The sequence below is a fragment of the Lissotriton helveticus genome, chromosome 2_1 (genome assembly GCF_964261635.1).
Source record: "Lissotriton helveticus chromosome 2_1, aLisHel1.1, whole genome shotgun sequence".
Classification (NCBI taxonomy): Eukaryota; Metazoa; Chordata; class Amphibia; order Caudata; family Salamandridae; genus Lissotriton; species Lissotriton helveticus.
The window spans coordinates 605,233,584-605,251,752 of record NC_136059.1 but is presented as its reverse complement, the minus strand read 5'-3'; the positions used below and the strand labels follow the sequence as shown (position 1 = coordinate 605,251,752).

The following is an 18,169-nucleotide window of genomic DNA, read 5'->3' as shown; positions in this document are numbered from 1 at the left end:
CTACCCAGCCACAAGATGTACTTCGGCTTCCAACGATCTAAGTCTGCACGCACCGAAGCTAGCAGTGGAGGGTAGTTCGCAGAGAACAATCCCCCTATGGAAGGCGTCAGCCGAACTCCCAGGTAAAGGAGAGAGGTGGTCGCCCAAGACGGAGGGGTCAGCGGCCGTACCCGCTCCACCTCTGCCGGAGGAAGTGTGAGATTGAGGATATACGATTTATCAAAGTTAACTTTGAAACCGGCCACCCCCTCGAAGCGACAGAGGACCGTCTGGACGTGCGGGAGCGAGTGCGCCGGGTCCCCCACGGACAACAAAACGTCATCCACAAACAGGGAGATTTTGTGTTGCTCACCGGTAAAGGGGAGACCCTGGATCCCCTCATGCTCCCTCACTGCTAGCGCCAATGGCTCAATGCTCAGCGCGAAGAGTAGGGGGGAAAGGGGACAGCCCTGTCGGGTACCCCGAGTGTGCGAAAAGAAGGTGGATAGATGTCCATTGACCATCACTCTGGAGCGGGGGTCACTATAATTTGTCCGTATCATAGTTATAAATTTATCCGAAAAGCCAAAGGGGGTAAGGGTGTGAAACAGATACCCCCAGTCCACGCGGTCGAAGGCCTTCTCGGCGTCAAGACCGACCAGCACCGCTGGGATACGAAACCGATTGGCTTTTTCTATCAGGTGAACTACTCGTCTCATATTATCATGGGTCTGCCAGCCCTTGATGAAGCCGGACTGGTCCGGATGGATGAGGACCGGCATTAAGTCCCGGAGCCTACGTGCAAGGATAGAAGAATATAGCTTGGCGTCAATATTGAGGAGGGCTATCGGTCGATATGAAGAGCATTTGGACGGGTCCTTCCCCATCTTAGGAATTACAGATATCACCGCCTCCGCCATAGTTCCCGAAGTCCTCCCAGTCGACGCAATTTCATTATTTCACGCCCCACCCCCTTCAGATCCCACCCCTCCAACTAACTACCTCTGCTCCTGGAACCCAATCACCACTGAAGACACCATTCGCCTCATGAATTCAATCCACTCTGGCTCACCTTCTGACCCCTGTCCCCACTACATCTTCAACAAAGCTGACTCCATCATTGCTCCCCAACTCCGCGATGTCATCAACTGCTCTTTCAACTTTGCCACCTTTCCAGAAATCTGGAAACACGCCGAACTCAGCGCCCTTCTGAAAAAACCCACAGCAGACCCCTCAGAACTGAAAAACTACCGACCCATATCCCTCCTACCTTTCCCGGCCAAAGTCATCGAGAAAGCCGTCAACAGCCAACTCGCAGCCTTCCTTGAATCCAACAACTCCCTGGATCCCTCACAGAACGGCTTTCGAGCCAAACACAGCACCGAAACCGCCCTCATTGCGGCGACCGACGACATCCGAGCACTCCTGGACAACGGAGAAACAGTGGCCCTCATTCTACTCGACCTCTCCGCCGCCTTCGACACTGTCTGTCACAGCACCCTCATACAACGCCTCAACATCGGCATACAAGGAAAAGCCTTGGACTGGATCATCTCGTTCCTAGCTGGGAGAACCCAGAGAGTCCGACTCCCCCCATTCTACTCAGAGCCCACCGAAGTCATCTGCGGCGTACCTCAAGGTTCCTCACTCAGTCCCACCCTCTTCAACGTCTACATGAGTCCTCTCGCTTCCATCGCACGTCAACACAACCTCAACATCATATCCTACGCCGATGACACCCAACTAATCCTTTCCCTCACCAAAGACCCCAACACCGCCAGAACCAATCTTCACGAAGGTATGAAAGAGGTAGCCGAATGGATGCAACAGAGCCGCCTAAAACTCAACTCAGACAAAACGGAGGTGCTCATCCTAGGATCCTCCCCCTCTGCCTGGGACGACTCTTGGTGGCCTTCCGCTCTGGGATCAGCACCCACACCCACAGACCATGCACGTAACCTTGGCTTCATTCTAGACTCCTCTCTCTCAATGTCCAGACAAGTCAACGCCGTATCGTCCTCCTGCTTCAACGTCCTTCGCATTCTCAAAAAGATCTTCCGCTGGATCCCCCTCGACACAAGAAAGACTGTCACCCATGCACTGGTCACGAGTCGACTGGACTATGGCAACACACTTTACGCCGGAACTACAACAAAATTGCAGAAAAAGCTCCAGCGCATCCAAAACGCGTCAGCGAGACTCATATTGGACATCCCGCGCCAAGAGCACATCAACGGACACCTAAAAAACCTCCACTGGCTTCCCGTCAACAAAAGAATTACTTTCCGCCTCCTTACCCACGCACACAAGGCCCTCTATAATCTAGGACCCGAATGCCTCAACACCCGACTGTCCTTCTACAATCCCACCTGCCAACTAAGATCATCCAATCAAGCCCTCGCCGCAGTCCCGCGCATCCGAAAAACCACCATGGGTGGCAGATCCTTCTCCTTCCTGGCTGCCAAGACCTGGAATTCACTCCCCACCCACCTCCGCCTTACTCAGAACCACATCTCCTTCAGAAAAGAACTGAAAACCTGGCTATTCGACAAACAGTGAACCCCTCCCTCTAGCGTCTTGAGACCCTCTGGGTGAGTAGTGCGCTATATAAATGCCCGAACTTGAACTTGAACTTAAAGAGGGAGCCCAGGTAGTCTCACACCTCCAATGCGAAGGTCTGGTAGAAAAGGGCGGTGTAGCCATCGGGACCTGGCGCCTTATGGAGTTTCAGAGCTTTGATGGCGTCCAGCACTTCCGCTCTTGATATGGGGGCAGCCAAGAAGTCGTTCCGTTCTGCAGAGACCTGGGGGATAGGGAGCTCTGCCAGATAATTCGCCTGATCCTCAGAGTCGAGGGCATCCCCCGCGTAGAGATCGGCATAAAAGCGGCCAAAGAGGGCCGCCTTGTCCTCATCCCGGTGGTGCAGGTCACCAGACGAGCCTCGTATACCTCCAATGTATTCCCTCTCCCTCTTATCCCGAAGTTGACGGGCCAAGTGTCGTCCCACCTTGTTCCCCTGAGCGTACGAGAGGTGCCGGAGCCTTAGGAGGGTGAATTCCGCCCGGTTATTGTAGTGCGCCTTTAATTTCCCCCTAACCGCTGTTAAGGGGCGAAGGGTCAGTCGAGACGGGCGGAGTTTGTGCGCTTCTTCCAAGGCGGCGAGTTCTGCCTCCAGCCCTTCCCGCTCTTCCCTCCTCAGTTTGTTAAGGCGAGCATTGAGGGCCAGGCAAGTGCCCCGTAGCGAGGCCTTGCAAGCATCCCAAGTGGTGAAAATAGACATGTCCGAGATGGGGTTAAGAGACATGAAGTCTCGAATGGCCTTCCGTAGTTCCCTGCAGGAGGTGTCGTCCCGAATCAGCGCAGCTGGAAAGTACCACTTGCGAAGGTTGTCACCCTTCGCCGTCCAGTGTATTCCAAGGACTAGCAGGCTATGATCAGACACAGATAATGGAAAAATGCTGGAGTCGCGGACATCCCCCCTCAGCGCCTGGCTCAAAAAGATATGGTCGAGGCGGGAATAGGAATGGTGGACATGAGAAAAGAAGGTGTAATCCCGCGACTGGGGATGCAGAGAGCGCCAGCCATCAATCAGGCCCAGTTCACCCACCAGTCGCTGTGTTTCAGTAGAAAACTGGCCAGCGTCTGATCTCTGAGCGCCAGAGCTATCTAGGTTCCTGTCCCAAACCATATTAAAGTCACCAAGCAAAAACAAGTGCCCCTCCACAAAGTCCCCCACCCTACGCAGCAGATCTTGGAGAAAGCTATTTTGACCCGCATTGGGGACATACACCACCACAAAAGTGCAGAGCCTACCATGCAGTAACTCCTTGACCATCAGCCAGCGGCCTTCCCTATCGCAGTTCACCCCTGCTGGTTGGAAGTGGAGGGACGCGCAAAATAAAAGGGCCACCCCCCTATGTTTAGAGGAGGCCGAGGATCTGTAAATAAGGGGGAAATGCCTGTGCTTAAGGCGTAGCTCATCTCTGCGCGCCAAGTGGGTCTCCTGGAGGCCCACCACATCTAGTTGATGATCAGTTAAGTATTTCCAAATTTTCGGGCGTTTCTGCGGGAAGTTCAGACCTTTCACATTCCAAGTACCAATACTAACTGGCATCATAAAACAGTAAATCCAGTCGCACAGCTATCGCCTTGTTGATGAACCCCAACATACCTCCCAACTCCCACGTCAGACCCCCCCCCCGCACTCCATCCCCACCACTCCTCTCGCTAGGCTGCCACCCCTCCTCTCCGAGTGACTCCCAGAGCCAATCCTCAGGCCGTACCAGAAGTCCCGCCCACAGCTGCACCTGCTCTACAGCACCTGAACAAGGAGCATAGTCTGCACCATAACCAAGGCGCGCGCCGAAAATCCCCAAAAGTAGTACCAAACCAAAAGCAACAGTCATACCAAACCACACATTCCGGTCACCACCACCCCACAGTGCAACTCCACCAACTCCCCTACACCCCCCCCCCTCCCTCAACATACCATCCCAGATCCCCCCCACCCAAAACCTGCATAGCAAGGAAAGGATACAAACGAGCAACAATAGCTCCCACGCGAAGGCAAACGTAGTCCCCCCCCCCCCCTCGCCCGTGGTGGGGGAAGAGCCCAGTGTGTGTGCCCTCCGAGGTCCGTACTGTGGTGTCTTCCCAAAAGTACAAGTTACCCACAGTACCTGAAGGCGAAGGGCCCCTCCGGCGCCATAAGACTTCGCTGTGAGGCTCAAGCTGCCCCAGAGCTACCCTGCCGTCACAGATGCAACAGAGGCAACCCCTGCACCCCGCTCCTGCAAGCTGGTCGTGCGATCAGGCCGTCTCGGGTTTCTATCGCGGCCCACTCTCTGCCAAGATGGCGACCGGCGTCTCCGCCTCGAAGGGGAGCCCCCGTCATCGGAGGCAGGGGAAGCATCGTCAAGGCCTAACATGTCTCTGGCCACCTGAAGAGACCGGACCTGCACCAGTCTGTTCTGCCACCTGAAGTTGAGGCGAAAGGGATGGCCCCAGGAATAAGATATAGATTGTTCCCTGAGATAGGAGGTTATCGGAAGAAACTCCCGCCGCTTCTGGAGAGTCGAAGCCGCCAAGTCCTGGAACAATTGGCTGGGTTGCCGATGCACTCAAATCACAGTATACAGATTGTTATGTAACAATACAACATATAGTATAGAACACAGAATGACAGAAGTCTTTAACAGAAACTCCAGTGGAAGGGTAAATCGTGGAGTCTTTTAATGGAGTATACAGCCAGCCGACACGTGTTTCATCGCACTCGCGATTCCTCAGGGCTAGATGGCTGTTTCAAAATCAGAAGTTTGCACAGCTGGTGGTAATTCCGACCCAGCGGGCCCTTGACCGTTGGTGTGCAAACGAAATTGAGAAAACAGGGTAAGGTTCTCAGTTCAATGTTTTGTATATCTAGTTCTGTGGTGCCCGGAGATCACAGCGTTTTCGATTCAAAATGTTGAAAACGTAGAACATGGTACTGTTCTATTTAAGTGTACTGCTGTGCGTTCATGTCGGGTACGACTTGAAAGAATGGCGGGAAACCCCAGGCTGTGTTAACGCGGGAGCAGCGTGTAGCGCGTCCTCTCTCCGGGCTGTGTTCCTGTTTGGACCACACAGCCCGGAGAGAGGACGTGCTACACGCGCTTCAATTTCGTTTGCACACCAACGGTCAAGGGCCCGGCTGGGTCGGAATTACCACCAGCTGTGCGACCTTCTGATTTTGAAACAGCCATCTAGCCCTGAGGAATCGCGAGTGCGATGAAACACGTGTCGGCTGGCTGTATACTCCATTAAAAGACTCCACGATTTACCCTTCCACTGGAGTTTCTGTTAAAGACTTCTGTCATTCTGTGTTCTATACTATATGTTGTATTGTTACATAACAATCTGTATACTGTGATTTGAGTGCATCGGCAACCCAGTCAGTCAGGAAATTGGTAGTTTATCTACTCAATCTGAGTAGTTTTAAGGCCTTCCCACTCGCCGATTTGCACCTGAGAAATCTTGTACCTTATACTTTTGTGCGCATAAACAGGCAGTGCACCCAGTGCTATAACTGACCAAAAGCCTTACAGAATCTCTCCTGGAACAATTGGGGTCGATGGTCTCGGAACTGTAAAGAAGGGATCTCCCGAGCCTTCCGGAGAATGCGCTCCTTCAGTTGAAAGTCGTGGACGCACACCAAAATATTAGGGGGAGGCCCCCCTCCGCGTCTGGGCAAGCCGACCCTGTGGACCCTGTCCATCCTGACGGCACTTACGTCCTCATCATCAAGGACCTGTAGGAAGAGCGCTTCCACATACCCCCGCAGGTCACCAGCTTCTCCGTCCCATGGCACTGCCCGGATGCGGATGTTGTTCCGGCGGGAACGATTCTCCAAGTCCTCCGCGTGCGCCTGAAGATCCAGGTTCTGTTCCGTGAGCCGAATTACATCCTGCTGTAGTTGATGCACGTCGTTCGCCATACTGAGGTTGTGATCCTCCAGGGTGGCCAGTCCTGGGATATTTTTAACGGGCAGTGAGGGGGGAAGCTGGGGTTCTGGCCCCTTAAGTAAATACAGTACTGACTTAGCCCAGTTAATGGTATAGCCCGAAACTGCTCCGAAGGCGTCGCAGATCTCAAATAGGATCGGTAGAGCGCTCGTCGGATCCGTGAGGTATACCAGGATGTAGTCTCAGTACAGGGATACACGTTCTTCCCAGCCTTCTGTCCATGTTATACCACGTAGAAGAGGGGTTGTTCTAAGGCGCATCGCCAAGTGTTCCAACACTAGTGCAAAAAGAAGCGGCGATAGGGGGCATCCCTGTCGAGTCCCTCTTGCCAGTGGTACAGCGTCTGAGAGTCGACCGTTCGCTGCAATACATGCCACTGGATCCGTGTAGAGGAGCCGGATCCAAGCACAGAATTTCGGACCGGAGCCCAGGCGTGGGAGAACTGTGAAGAGGTAGGTCCAGTCCACCATGTCAAAGGCCATTTTGGCGTCTAAGGAGAGGACAGCCGATGGCTCCGTCAGGACATGTTCTCGCGCTAGTGCATTATGTAAGCGTCTAAGATTAAGCGCAGTGTTTCTATTAGGCATAAAGCCGTACTGGTCCGGGTGTATTAAATTGGGCAGATGTGCTTGTAGCCTGTTAGCAATCACTTTAGCTAATATTTTGGATTCCGCATTGAGCAGCGATATGGGGCGGTATGACCGACATTCTGACGGGGGCTTCCCCGGCTGGCCAACATACTTTTGAAGCTGTAGTATCACTAAGAATTCAGTGAATAATCTCACAGTAGCCACATTACCCCACTCTTCATTGTATGGTGGTTTGAATAATGTGTGCTGATTACCTGAGGTAGAATGTGTTGGACTGGCCACCACCCAGAATAAAGGACTACCATGTTGGGGTGGATGTACGAACGTTTTAGTTTAAGTTAATTCTAGCAGTAGTGTGCTTTATTGTGGAATATAACCAATATTTTCAAAAGTACGGCCTCAAACCTACCTCTTCAGGATTTCGTGTTGTAAATGTAATATTTACAATCCTGGAATATTACAAAAATGAACCCTCTTCCTCACACTGACTCAATCGTCTGCCTCCGACTGGGGAATTAACCAGTAAAGAAAAATCTTAATGCTCAGAAGAGGTTTTAGTAATAGACTCCAGATGATGAAATGGAAGCCAGTGATCGCAGGTATTGATGCATAAACTGCTCGTTATTCTGCCAACGTTCAGTTGAAGCCTATGCCGTGAAGTCATGGCTGGTGTTGTAACTCCAGACTTGCAAGGGTTTCTAAGACAGTGCGTCACAACAAGGTTTGAGTGGCTAGGTACAAATAGCACGTACAAACATTCTCACATCTTTAAGTCTTTGTTAGTCTTCTTTTCTGAGGCCACTCGTGTAAACCGCTCCAATTTGACACATTTCCTCGACATCTTTCGCCACATATACCAGGTTGGGAGCCTCTGCCTTTAGGTAATTAATACTGATGCATTGTTCATTAAAAGTCCATGCAATCCTCACAGCCTTGTTTTAATTTATATTATTTTGTCATAAAATGATTAGTTACAAATCAGCAGGTTTTGAAGGTTGGCATCAGTTTCAGTCCTACTTAATTGTGGAATCTCTGCAACAGAGAGATTATAGGACAGTTCTACGAGGAGGTGAAAAAAGGTGATTGCTTGATTGTATCTGAGGCAGGTTTCCGCTCCAGCATGATTTATCTTGAGCGAGGAACACATCAGTTGGGGGATATTCCAAGTGTGACAAAGCATGTTTCATTATATAACAGTTTGTTACAGATCGGTCAACTGCCTTCAAATTTATAATTTTCGGACAACAGCCAGAACAGTTTGGGAAAGAGCATATTGCCTCTGTATGTGATAAAGGGGTCACACCTTATCTGATTAATGCTCATGAAAATGTACTACACTAAAAGCTACGATCGAAAATGTATATAATTATACAATTACGTTTGCAAAATAAAAAGAATGTTAAATTTTGCTAATGTGAATCTAACCGTACTAAAGACCTCTTTGATTTAGTAACAGGCGTATTCCTAGTCTAAGACTCCTGAGGCACAGTCTGCTCTCATTTCCATTTGATCACCAGTGGTTTCACCCCTTTGTTGATTCGCAGAGCTCGTAACACCAGTGAGATTGCTTCACCCTTTCTAATAGATCGCACAAGTTAGTTTGGGTTCTAGACTTTCCAGGGGAATTGGAAACTAGTCCCATGTGGCCTTTGCAGATTTTAGGATTTTTAAAACTTGTTTTACACTTGCCTATCTGGAAAGGAGGGACAACGATGTGTTCCTGGAAACCTGGGTAAAAATGTATATGTTTACAGTGGTGCTCTTGAATTTGTGTAAACAAAAAGGTATTTCTCTTGAGGTTCCAATTTGTACATCTAAATTGTTTTTTCAATTTTTGGGGGGCATTTTCAACATAATAGCAAGACATAATTACAATCTACATCACCTTCATATTTCTCCCATCCCGTTCCGTGTCCTCCCAGTTATACATTATCATTATGTCTCCTTTGGAGGCCTTCCCAACAACCAAGTCTGTCTCTTAACGTATTATCTGTGCCAATTCATTAAGTTAAAACCCAACCCCCCCCCCTTCATTGCGTGTCTGGTCTCAGAAAAAAGATGTCGACCTCTCAGTGGGCCATGCTTCTATTTACATTTTGCATTCTCTATTTGTCACTTTATCTGACTTCCCCCCTTAATTTTCCATCCCCTACTCTCCCTCCTCATTAGTCTTCTCAGTGAGGTGGGGGGTCCTTTGCGTCCACCACCATGAGTGACCAAGCTCGCGCATCCTCATCTAGCTTTTCGTCTTTCCCAACCCGTTTCATTCTGACTAGTTTGGGGGTTGCCCATTTAGAGGTCTTTCAGCCAACCCTCCATTGTCCGGGGATCTGAACTGAGCAATCTTATCGCTATTCTTCTCTTTGCCAGCACCAGTCCCAGCAGCACAAACCTTCTACTAAGTTTTTGGGATTTTGGCATGGGGAGCAGTCCCATTATTACTTAACGTATTGCTTTTGGAATTTTCCACTCTGTGGCAATTTGCATTCGATCTACTATGGTTTCCCAGTATTGCGCCAGTACCGAGCATTCCCATACCATGTGTATAAAATGCTCTTCTGTTTGACGGCATCAGGAGCATTCAAATGTTCGGTCTGGGTAAATTTTGCTTATAGCCCACAGAGTTAAATAAGTCTGGTGAATGATGTACGTTATGAGTTTAAATCTCTTATTAAGCTCACCCGTTTAACTCCCTCATGTATTTGAATCCATTCCAGGTCTGTCAGGGGCTCATCTGCTGCCTCTTTCCATTTTGTCTGAATTGGGAGGGGCTTCTTCGGAAGGTTGCCCACAACGCTATATATATATATATATATATATATATATATATATATATATATATATATATATATATATATATATATATATATATATATATATATAACACCAGTCTGTGGCCTCCAGTCAAACTAATCATTGCCTGTATTACAGATGTGGTGGGTGGGTTCAACAGAAATGTGGGACATAGTTCGTGAGCCACCGCTGATATCTTTCAATGTTGTAGGATTTGTCCTCTTCCCAGTTAGAAGTGTGTTCAGCCTCCTCTCACACTATGAATTGTTGATTACTGTATATATCTCACATTGTATGGCATCGCCCCACCCCTCCACCCATGTTTTAATAGACATTGAAACTGCTATCTTTTTGGATGGTTGTACCATCCACAGAGGCATATCCAGAGCATAGGGTCGTACCTGATCACCCCTTTAATTGATATTGCTCAAACTACCGCTACATGATGAATGATGTATGGGTAGGACCTGGGCACTGTGGCCCACAGCATAAGGAGCTCCAGTAGGGAGACCTCTCCGTGTGTACCTGCCAAGAGTTGTTTCTCCCAGTTGTCATTCTCATCCAGCCAATGAACTGCATGCTGAAGTTGCGAGGCCCGTAAATACAGGTCTAACCATGGTACATCCATGCCGCCCACTTCCCATTTTCGTTGGAGTGTGTTGAGTATTGCTTATTTCCATTTGTTTCCCCATAGCAGTTCGATTAGCAGGCTTTCTTACTTTGTGAAGTATTGCTTTGGGATTCTGTATAGTGAGTGCTGTAGGGCATATAGATGCCTCGGCAGGAATACCATTTTTATTAGGGCTACCCTTTCCATCAGGGAAAGTGGGAGCTCCTTCCAGAATTTGATAGTTGCCAATACCTTCCACTACTCTCCCCATGTTATTTTCTAGGTAGGTGGTGGATGTGTGTGTCAGACGAATTTCTAGGTACCTGACACCATCCGGTACCCATGTCAGACCTACATTGGCCAAATCATTTTCCGGCTTATCAGCCAGCCTCCCCATAGTGAACAGTTTTGATTTCCCAGGGTTGAGGTGGACAGCTTCCCTAATTCCTTAAGCTCTCTCAGAAGAGCTGGGACCCCATTATCTGGATGGCGCATATATACCAGTGTATCGTCTTCATATAATGAAACCACATGATTGGTGTTTCCCAGTTGAATTTCCCATCTCCCCAGTTTTTTCCTCAGTGTGGCTGACAAGGTCTTCATTGCGATAGCAAAAATGAGTGGAGACAATGAGCAGCCCTTAGCGAGTACCCGTTGTTAGTGTAATATTTTTACGATACCTGTCCCTGCTGTCTCACACGAGCTGTTGGGTTGGTGTAATTTATTCAAACCCATTGAATAAACCCCTGACCCACCCCAATCTTCTTTAGAGTCACCCATATATATATCCCATTCTATAGAGTCACACGCCTGTTCAATGTCTATCTAGCAAGGCTAGTGCGCAACTCTCGGTCTTCAGGCATGGAGCATGCCAGACATGCGCCAGTCTTCGTAGGTTATGGAAGGTGTTCATTTTGTACATTTCAATATTGGAAAGAAACCATAATGTTGAATCGGAAATTTAAACAACCAATGATCTTCTATCTCGGATCCTACCATTAGTAATCTCCTAGCGGACCTAACAGCCCTGCAGCTGACCCCCCTCATACAATCCTCCACTCACTCTGCTGGCCACATACTTGACCCGGTTTTCACTAACATTCCAGAAGCCAAAGCTGATCCTCCTAAACCCATGGGCTGGACTGATCACTCCCTCGTCACATTTGCGATTCCGGTCGCTGCGCAATCCAACAGGACGGCACCTGCCTCCTGTCTTAAACGGCCCTGGCACAAACTCCATGATTTGGACCTTTCTGCCAGCTTAGGAGCTCCCAACTTCGATTTTACAAACGACATTAACATGTCGTATGCCGCTTTTCAAGATTGGATCACCAAAGGACTGGACTCTATTATACCGGCCAAGTGGACTAGAGGACGTAACACCCCCTCTAACCCATGGTATGATGAGAACTTGAAAGTACTTAGAAAGGAATGCAAAAGAGCGGAACAGCACTGGAGGAAAGACTACAGCCACAAGGACAAAAATTCTTACTTGGCCACACTCAAATCATACCACAAAGCCATACGCGCTGCCCGTGCAGCCTTCTATGCCAAGGAAATAGAGTCCAGCCCAACCCCACGAAAACAATCTTTAAAATAGTCCAAAAATTACAAAACGGTGGCAACCCTGCCTCATATATCTCCTCCACACAGCAGTGTGAAGACCTCGCCACTTTTTTTACAGAAAAAGTGAGGAAGATTTACAACTCCTTCTCACACAACCCCCCGGACCGCACCAGCTCTCCCAATGCCCCCTTCAAGGGTTCCAGGCTCACCTGTCTGACAACTATCTCTCATGAGGATCTAGCTAATTTCTGCAGGAAGGTGAAATCCGGCGCCCCCTCAGATCCTATGAGACCAGCCCATTTCCTAGGAGCTTTGGACTTTTTTCTCCCCTCTCTGGCCTCGCTCCGCAATCTCTCCTTTTCATCGGCCACAGTACCCATATGTTGGAAACAGGCCTGGGTCACTCCCATTATCAAAAAACCCACCCTAGACCCCACAAAACCGGAGAACTACAGGCCCGTCTCACTGCTCCCCTGGGTGTCCAAGCTAGCAGAGGCTCATGCGAACACCGTACTTAATGACCATATGGCGGGAAACAACATCTTGGACCCCTCCTAACACGGGTTTAGGCCTGGGCATAGTACGGAGTCCGCACTCCTGTCCACCACTGAACACCTCCGGAGGATTATGGACACCGGTCAGAGTGCTGCGCTGATACTGCTCGATCTCAGCGCAGCCTTTGACACGGTCTCCCATGATATCCTATTGAGTCGCCTGGAAAGCATTGGGATCCAGGACCTGGCGCTGGACTGGTTCCGTTCGTTCCTTACGAACAGGTCCTTCCGGGTGTCAGCTCCCCCATTTATTTCCCAATCACAAGCTATCGGCCAAGGTGTCCCGCAGGGCTCTGCACTCAGTCCATCCCTTTTTAACTTGTACATGCAGCCTCTTGCGGCAGTGGCCAAAGAATGGGATCTCACGCCGGTGTCGTACGCCGACAACACACAGCTGGTAATCACCCTCAATGAGGCGCCCTCCCCTGACGCCACAAGATTTAGGGATGGACTGGCCGCCGTCGCCAACTGGATGACTGCAAACTGTCTACAACTGAATGCAGGGAAAACCGAGGCGCTGCTCCTGGGCAAGAACCCCAGCTGCTGGAACGACCTATGGTGGCCCTCCTTGCTGGGCCCCACCCCCCTCCCAAATCGCTGGTTAAAAACTTGGGAGTATGGTTGGACTCCGCACTTAACTACCAGACCCACACCAAGAAAGTAGCTGCTACCTGTATTGGGCTGCTGAGAAGCCTTAATCCCATTCTAGGCTTCTTTGACCCCAAAACGCGGCAGCTCATCGTCCAATCCACCATCCTTGCCCGGTTGGACTACGCGAGTGTCCTTCTACTGGGCGCTAACAAAGCTGAGACTGCTAGATTTCAGCGAATTCAGAACTCGGCGGCCAGGGCAATAGTAGGCCTTCCCAGAAGGTGTTCCGCGAGAGCCACCATTCTCAGACTCCACTGGCTTCCTGTGGAAGCCCGCATTCAATTTAAGGCCCTCACTACTGCCTTCAAAATCCTTAAATCAGATGGCCCCGAACTCCTCCGGTCGCTCCTAACACCCTACACTCCCCAACGCAACCTTCGTTCTACGGGGCAACACCTAGTAGTGGTTCCCCGCACGAAGTTCTGCCGCATCGGAGGTCGCTCTTTCAGACTTCTGGGAGCTAGGCTCTGGAACTCCCTTCCCCTGCACATCCGCTGCCTCGACAACCTGTCCGCCTTCCGCAAAGCAATAAAAACTCACCTCTTCCCTCCTTTGTAAGCCTTCCCTTCGTTTCTTTTTCCTCAGTAGGTTGTGCTATGGTTCTTAGCGCCGGGACGCCCCGTCTCGGGGGCAGCTGTCGCGCTCAACAAATACATAACATATTGATATTTAAGCAATGTATTCGAATTAACAAGTAGGTGCTCCAGATGACTGTCTTGTTGAAGAGCATTTAATCAAATTACTTAATTTATTTGTATGAACAAAACGCCTGAGCAAGTATTGTGGTCAGTGCTTATATAAAGTGTTTTGTTGATGTAGCCAATATCATTTTAATATTTCCACTGCTAATTTGCGCACTCGGCGCTTATTTTTCTAATCGCATTTACTGCACATCACTTGGAGCACTTAATTATTAAATTCAAATGTTTAGTGTTAATCAGTGCAAGGTCATTGATTGCTTTAATTTCTAATGCAGAACTATTTTAGAGATCTAATTACAAAATTGACACCTCTACATTGAAATAGCTTTTTGTTCAAACGAATCCGATGGTCCCACAGTGCATGTATATAGCCTTGTCTTTTCTTATAGGTTTATGGATAATTCCACAATTTCAGTTCAATTAACATTCCTCTAAAAAGTGAAGTCCATATCCCGAGGTGCTTTTAGGAAACAAGGGATCGCCTAAAACGGGGTTTGCATTTGTACAGCCTCCTTTGCTAGCTAGCTAGGCTCGTGTTATAGAAATGCCAAAACGAGGTATGGCCAAAGAAATGTAATTTTTAGCGAGACATGATTTTCTGCGTTAATGAACTCCACTGTTATGGGGCCAGTCTAATGAAGAATTAAGATGAAGAGTTTGGCACTGATGAGTGAACATGAATGGAAGAGAAAAAAGTTCTCGTCAAAATGTCACTAATTACTAGTTTTCATGTCTTTTGTATGCCGACTGTAGCATGTTATATCGCAGTGAGAAAAGAGAAACATTTTAGAGGAATATTACTTTTTAATGGTATGCTCGTCTGTGTTTAGGGGCTCTGTCTGAAAGGTGCTGACAGCACAAAGACCGAAATGAAGATTTCGGGCCTGCAAAAGATGCAGTACTTCTGTTAATAGGAGAGTGTGTTTCCTTAGGTCAAGTTAATGGCATTATTTTTCACAACAAATACTCAAAGTTTGCGCAAAAATGCTTTGCCCCTCTGTATACGACCCAATAATGGTGGGCTTCACTGAAGCGAAATGTCGAAATGTCAAAACTAGAGAGACTAGGCTGTATTAACCACTGTCCGCATATTCAGATCCCCGAACTTAGCATATATTGGAAAGGGGGCATCATATATATCCTTGAGTTCATCCGAAATATTGCACTTTATTTATAGCCACACAAACTGGCTTGGGGAAGTGCCACATATATATATTTGAAGAGGAAAAAACACAAAGGTGGTCATACAGACCGTAAGAGATGGGCAGTAGTTGGTTCGCTGGAGCCGTTGGTATTCTTTACCAAGTTGCTCTGGGCATATCGTTTACTACTGCTCCCTTCCTGCACCATCATTGTGGCATTCATTCCAATGGTGGTATAAGTACTTGTATAGGTAAATTTATGTTTGTTATCGTTTTCTTTAGAGAACCGCCAGGAGGAGCTCACTATCTTGCACACAGCTTGGATGGGGCCTTAGAGCTTGTAGAGTCGCCAGACCTGGCAGAAAAAGTGGACATGCTCTGGATCATTGGAGGAAGCTCACTCTATAAGGTATTGATGCAAACATGTAAAAATATTTTCCAGAATAGTAGATCAGTAATACTGAGTTGCACAATAATTGACTAAATTTTAAATGCATTTCGCATACATTGTTCTCATAGGGTTGGATTGTAGTTGCTCTGCACAAGTACTTTTATTGAGACTGACTGTTTTGTAAGTATTTGAAGTTATCCCCACTGACATCTAAAACTAAAAATCCAATGGAGAAGAGCTCACCCCCTCTGTTTATTTTAGTAACTCTTGTATCTTCCTATGATACTAAATAATTTATGGTTTATTAAGAGTTTTTGTGACCCTCTAATGCCTTTGAAGAGAAGGGTACTTTGGTGTTCTATGAGTAGATGAATGGGGAAAGGTGAATACAGCTTTGGCAAAAGAGTTTGCCTTAAAGTGTTTAAGGTCAGCTAGGCAGGATTTGGAGGCAAGAGTTTAGTGACTGGGCATTCGAGTAACAGTAGCTTTCATAATACAATGATATTCCTCCCCCTAAAAGTTTGTGTTTTACCTGACAAAGGGAAATTTTTAGGATACAAACTTGGGTGTTGATTAGGGATATGATCCCTATGGCTGTTGCTCAGCTAGTATTTGGATTTCAGCAGTTTGATGTGAAATGCGTGATGATCTGTACTGTAGGTAGTGCTGGTAAAAAAAAGTGCTTATATACATGTAATAGCTACACTAACCACAATTCGTTTGGTAGCATTAAAAAATCCAGTTAGGTGTTTTTCCCCTACTTGTATTGCTTAAATGTTTGAGTTTTTTTTATTGCCCTCAACTAAATTGTGAGTGCTTTCCAATTTTTCTAGAGCGCTTCCTGAGTATTACTGAAGTTTGAATTTTTACCAAACGTGTACATGCCCGCGGTCCTAGCATTCTCCTCCTTAAGCTCTTTATTCCCTCTGAGTGTTTTTAACTTTTGGATGGGGTCTAGAAAATGAGACTGCCCTCAAATTAAAGTCACAGTAAATTTGATGTTTTAGTAGGTAGGGGAGACAATTTAGTTGGCAGTTTACTGGAATTTGATGTTTATCTCCTGGCCTGCTTGCTAGAGTGGCTTCAGAATGAATTGCTGCTCTGAGTAGTTTATGGGCTTCCATAATTCCCAGAGATTGAATGTTAGTCCTGGCACCATTGGCGTGGGTCTCCCTTCCATTTTTATACTATTGCCTCCTGTATTTTTGCTATGTTTTTGCTGGTATAGATGCTTTGGGCACTTTGCCACTGCTATTCAGTGCAAAAGTGCAAGTGCTCCCTATTGTAAATTGTTGTAGTGGATTAGTGACTCCATGATTGGCTATTTGATTTACTTGTCAGACCAGAGTACAGTGCACCATGTGTGCCCAGGGCCTGTAAATCAAATCCGGCAGGTGGGTTTGCAGCACTGGTTGTGCCACCCACAGGAGCAGCTTGTAAAATATGGCTCAGTCCTGCCATTGCAGAGCCTGTGTGCAGTCTGGGACTGCATGTCGACTTGGCAAGTGCACACACTTGCCAGTCCCTAAATCTTCTTTTTTCTACATGTTAGTCACCCCTAAGGTAGGCCCAAGGTACCCCCATGGACAGGGTGCATTGTATGTAAAAGGCAGGGCATGCCCTGATGTGTGTGGCATGTCCTGATAGTGAATTGCTGCCAATTTTGTTTTTCACTATTGCAAGGCTACCTGGTCCCTTAGAGCAGAATGGGCAGTTTGATTATAACATCTTATAATCCTAACAGACACAGGGAACCAGGTAGAAATGCGAGTTTAGTGTGCCTGAACTCAGAAGGTTAAAATGCATCTCTTAGTGAAGGTGATTTTTACATTCTGCGTTTGAAAATACCACTTTTAGAAAGTAGGTATTTTCTTGCCTAACTATCCAGTTTTCTCTGGTAGGTTTGTGTATTCCATGTCTGGTTTGTGAGTGACAGGGGGCTGGAGAGGGCCTTGGTTCCAGCAGTTTGATGGGTTAGGGCTGTGCTGAATAGGACCTGCATTGAATGGAGAGTAGGGGGCGGAGATTTACTTTCACTGACCTGAGCCCTCATAGAAAAGAGAGTAGGGGGAGGAGATTTCCTTTCAGCTACCTGGGCCAGGTCTGCTCTCAAACAATGCTGTCTCCGCCTCCTGCCAGGAAGCTACACCCAGGAGGACAGAACTGGTTTTGACTAGGTATAGACACTCTCTGCCTTCAGAGAACAAAGGATTTTGCAGTATAAATATTGGGGCCCAGAACTTTAGATCACATCTGGGAATCAAGATGAAACTTTTCCAAGCAGAAGAACCAAGGAAGCTGAAGGAGGAGACGGCCCCTGCGATAGCGACTGTTTGGGGTTGGCCTGCAGTGGTTACTTTATTGCCAAGGAAAGGAGAAAATGAAATTTGTGTGTAATTTGATCATCTTGAGAAACATCTCCAAGGGCTTGAAGTTGCGCTTGCCTCCTGCACCAACTCCCCCTGAATTCCCTTGCTGGGAATTCTACTTGCAGTGAGGTGCCTGCTGTTTGGGCCCTCAGAGACTTTGTGTCGCTGGGAGCGCGATGCAACGAGGAGTTGCCGTCGCATCACCAAAGAAGCGTGTCGCATCACGGGAGAAGCGTGCCGCCACTGCAGAGGTCGCGGTCGCATTACCGGAGAAGTGTGTCGCAGGGCCTGTTGCCACTCGAAAGTTCATCGATTTCGCATTC

General features: G+C 48.0%; 1 protein-coding gene across 3 annotated transcripts in view; it reads left to right on the top strand.

Annotated features, from left to right (window-relative positions):
* Nucleotides 1-18,169, top strand: part of DHFR (dihydrofolate reductase) — a 171,642-nt gene that overhangs the window by 44,713 nt on the left and 108,760 nt on the right. For all 3 annotated transcript variants that reach the window (XM_078675313.1, XM_078675314.1, XM_078675312.1), the window contains exon 4: nucleotides 15,369-15,495. In XM_078675313.1, the coding sequence (XP_078531439.1) occupies nucleotides 15,369-15,495 (127 nt within the window). The remainder of the gene's footprint in view (nucleotides 1-15,368; nucleotides 15,496-18,169) is intronic.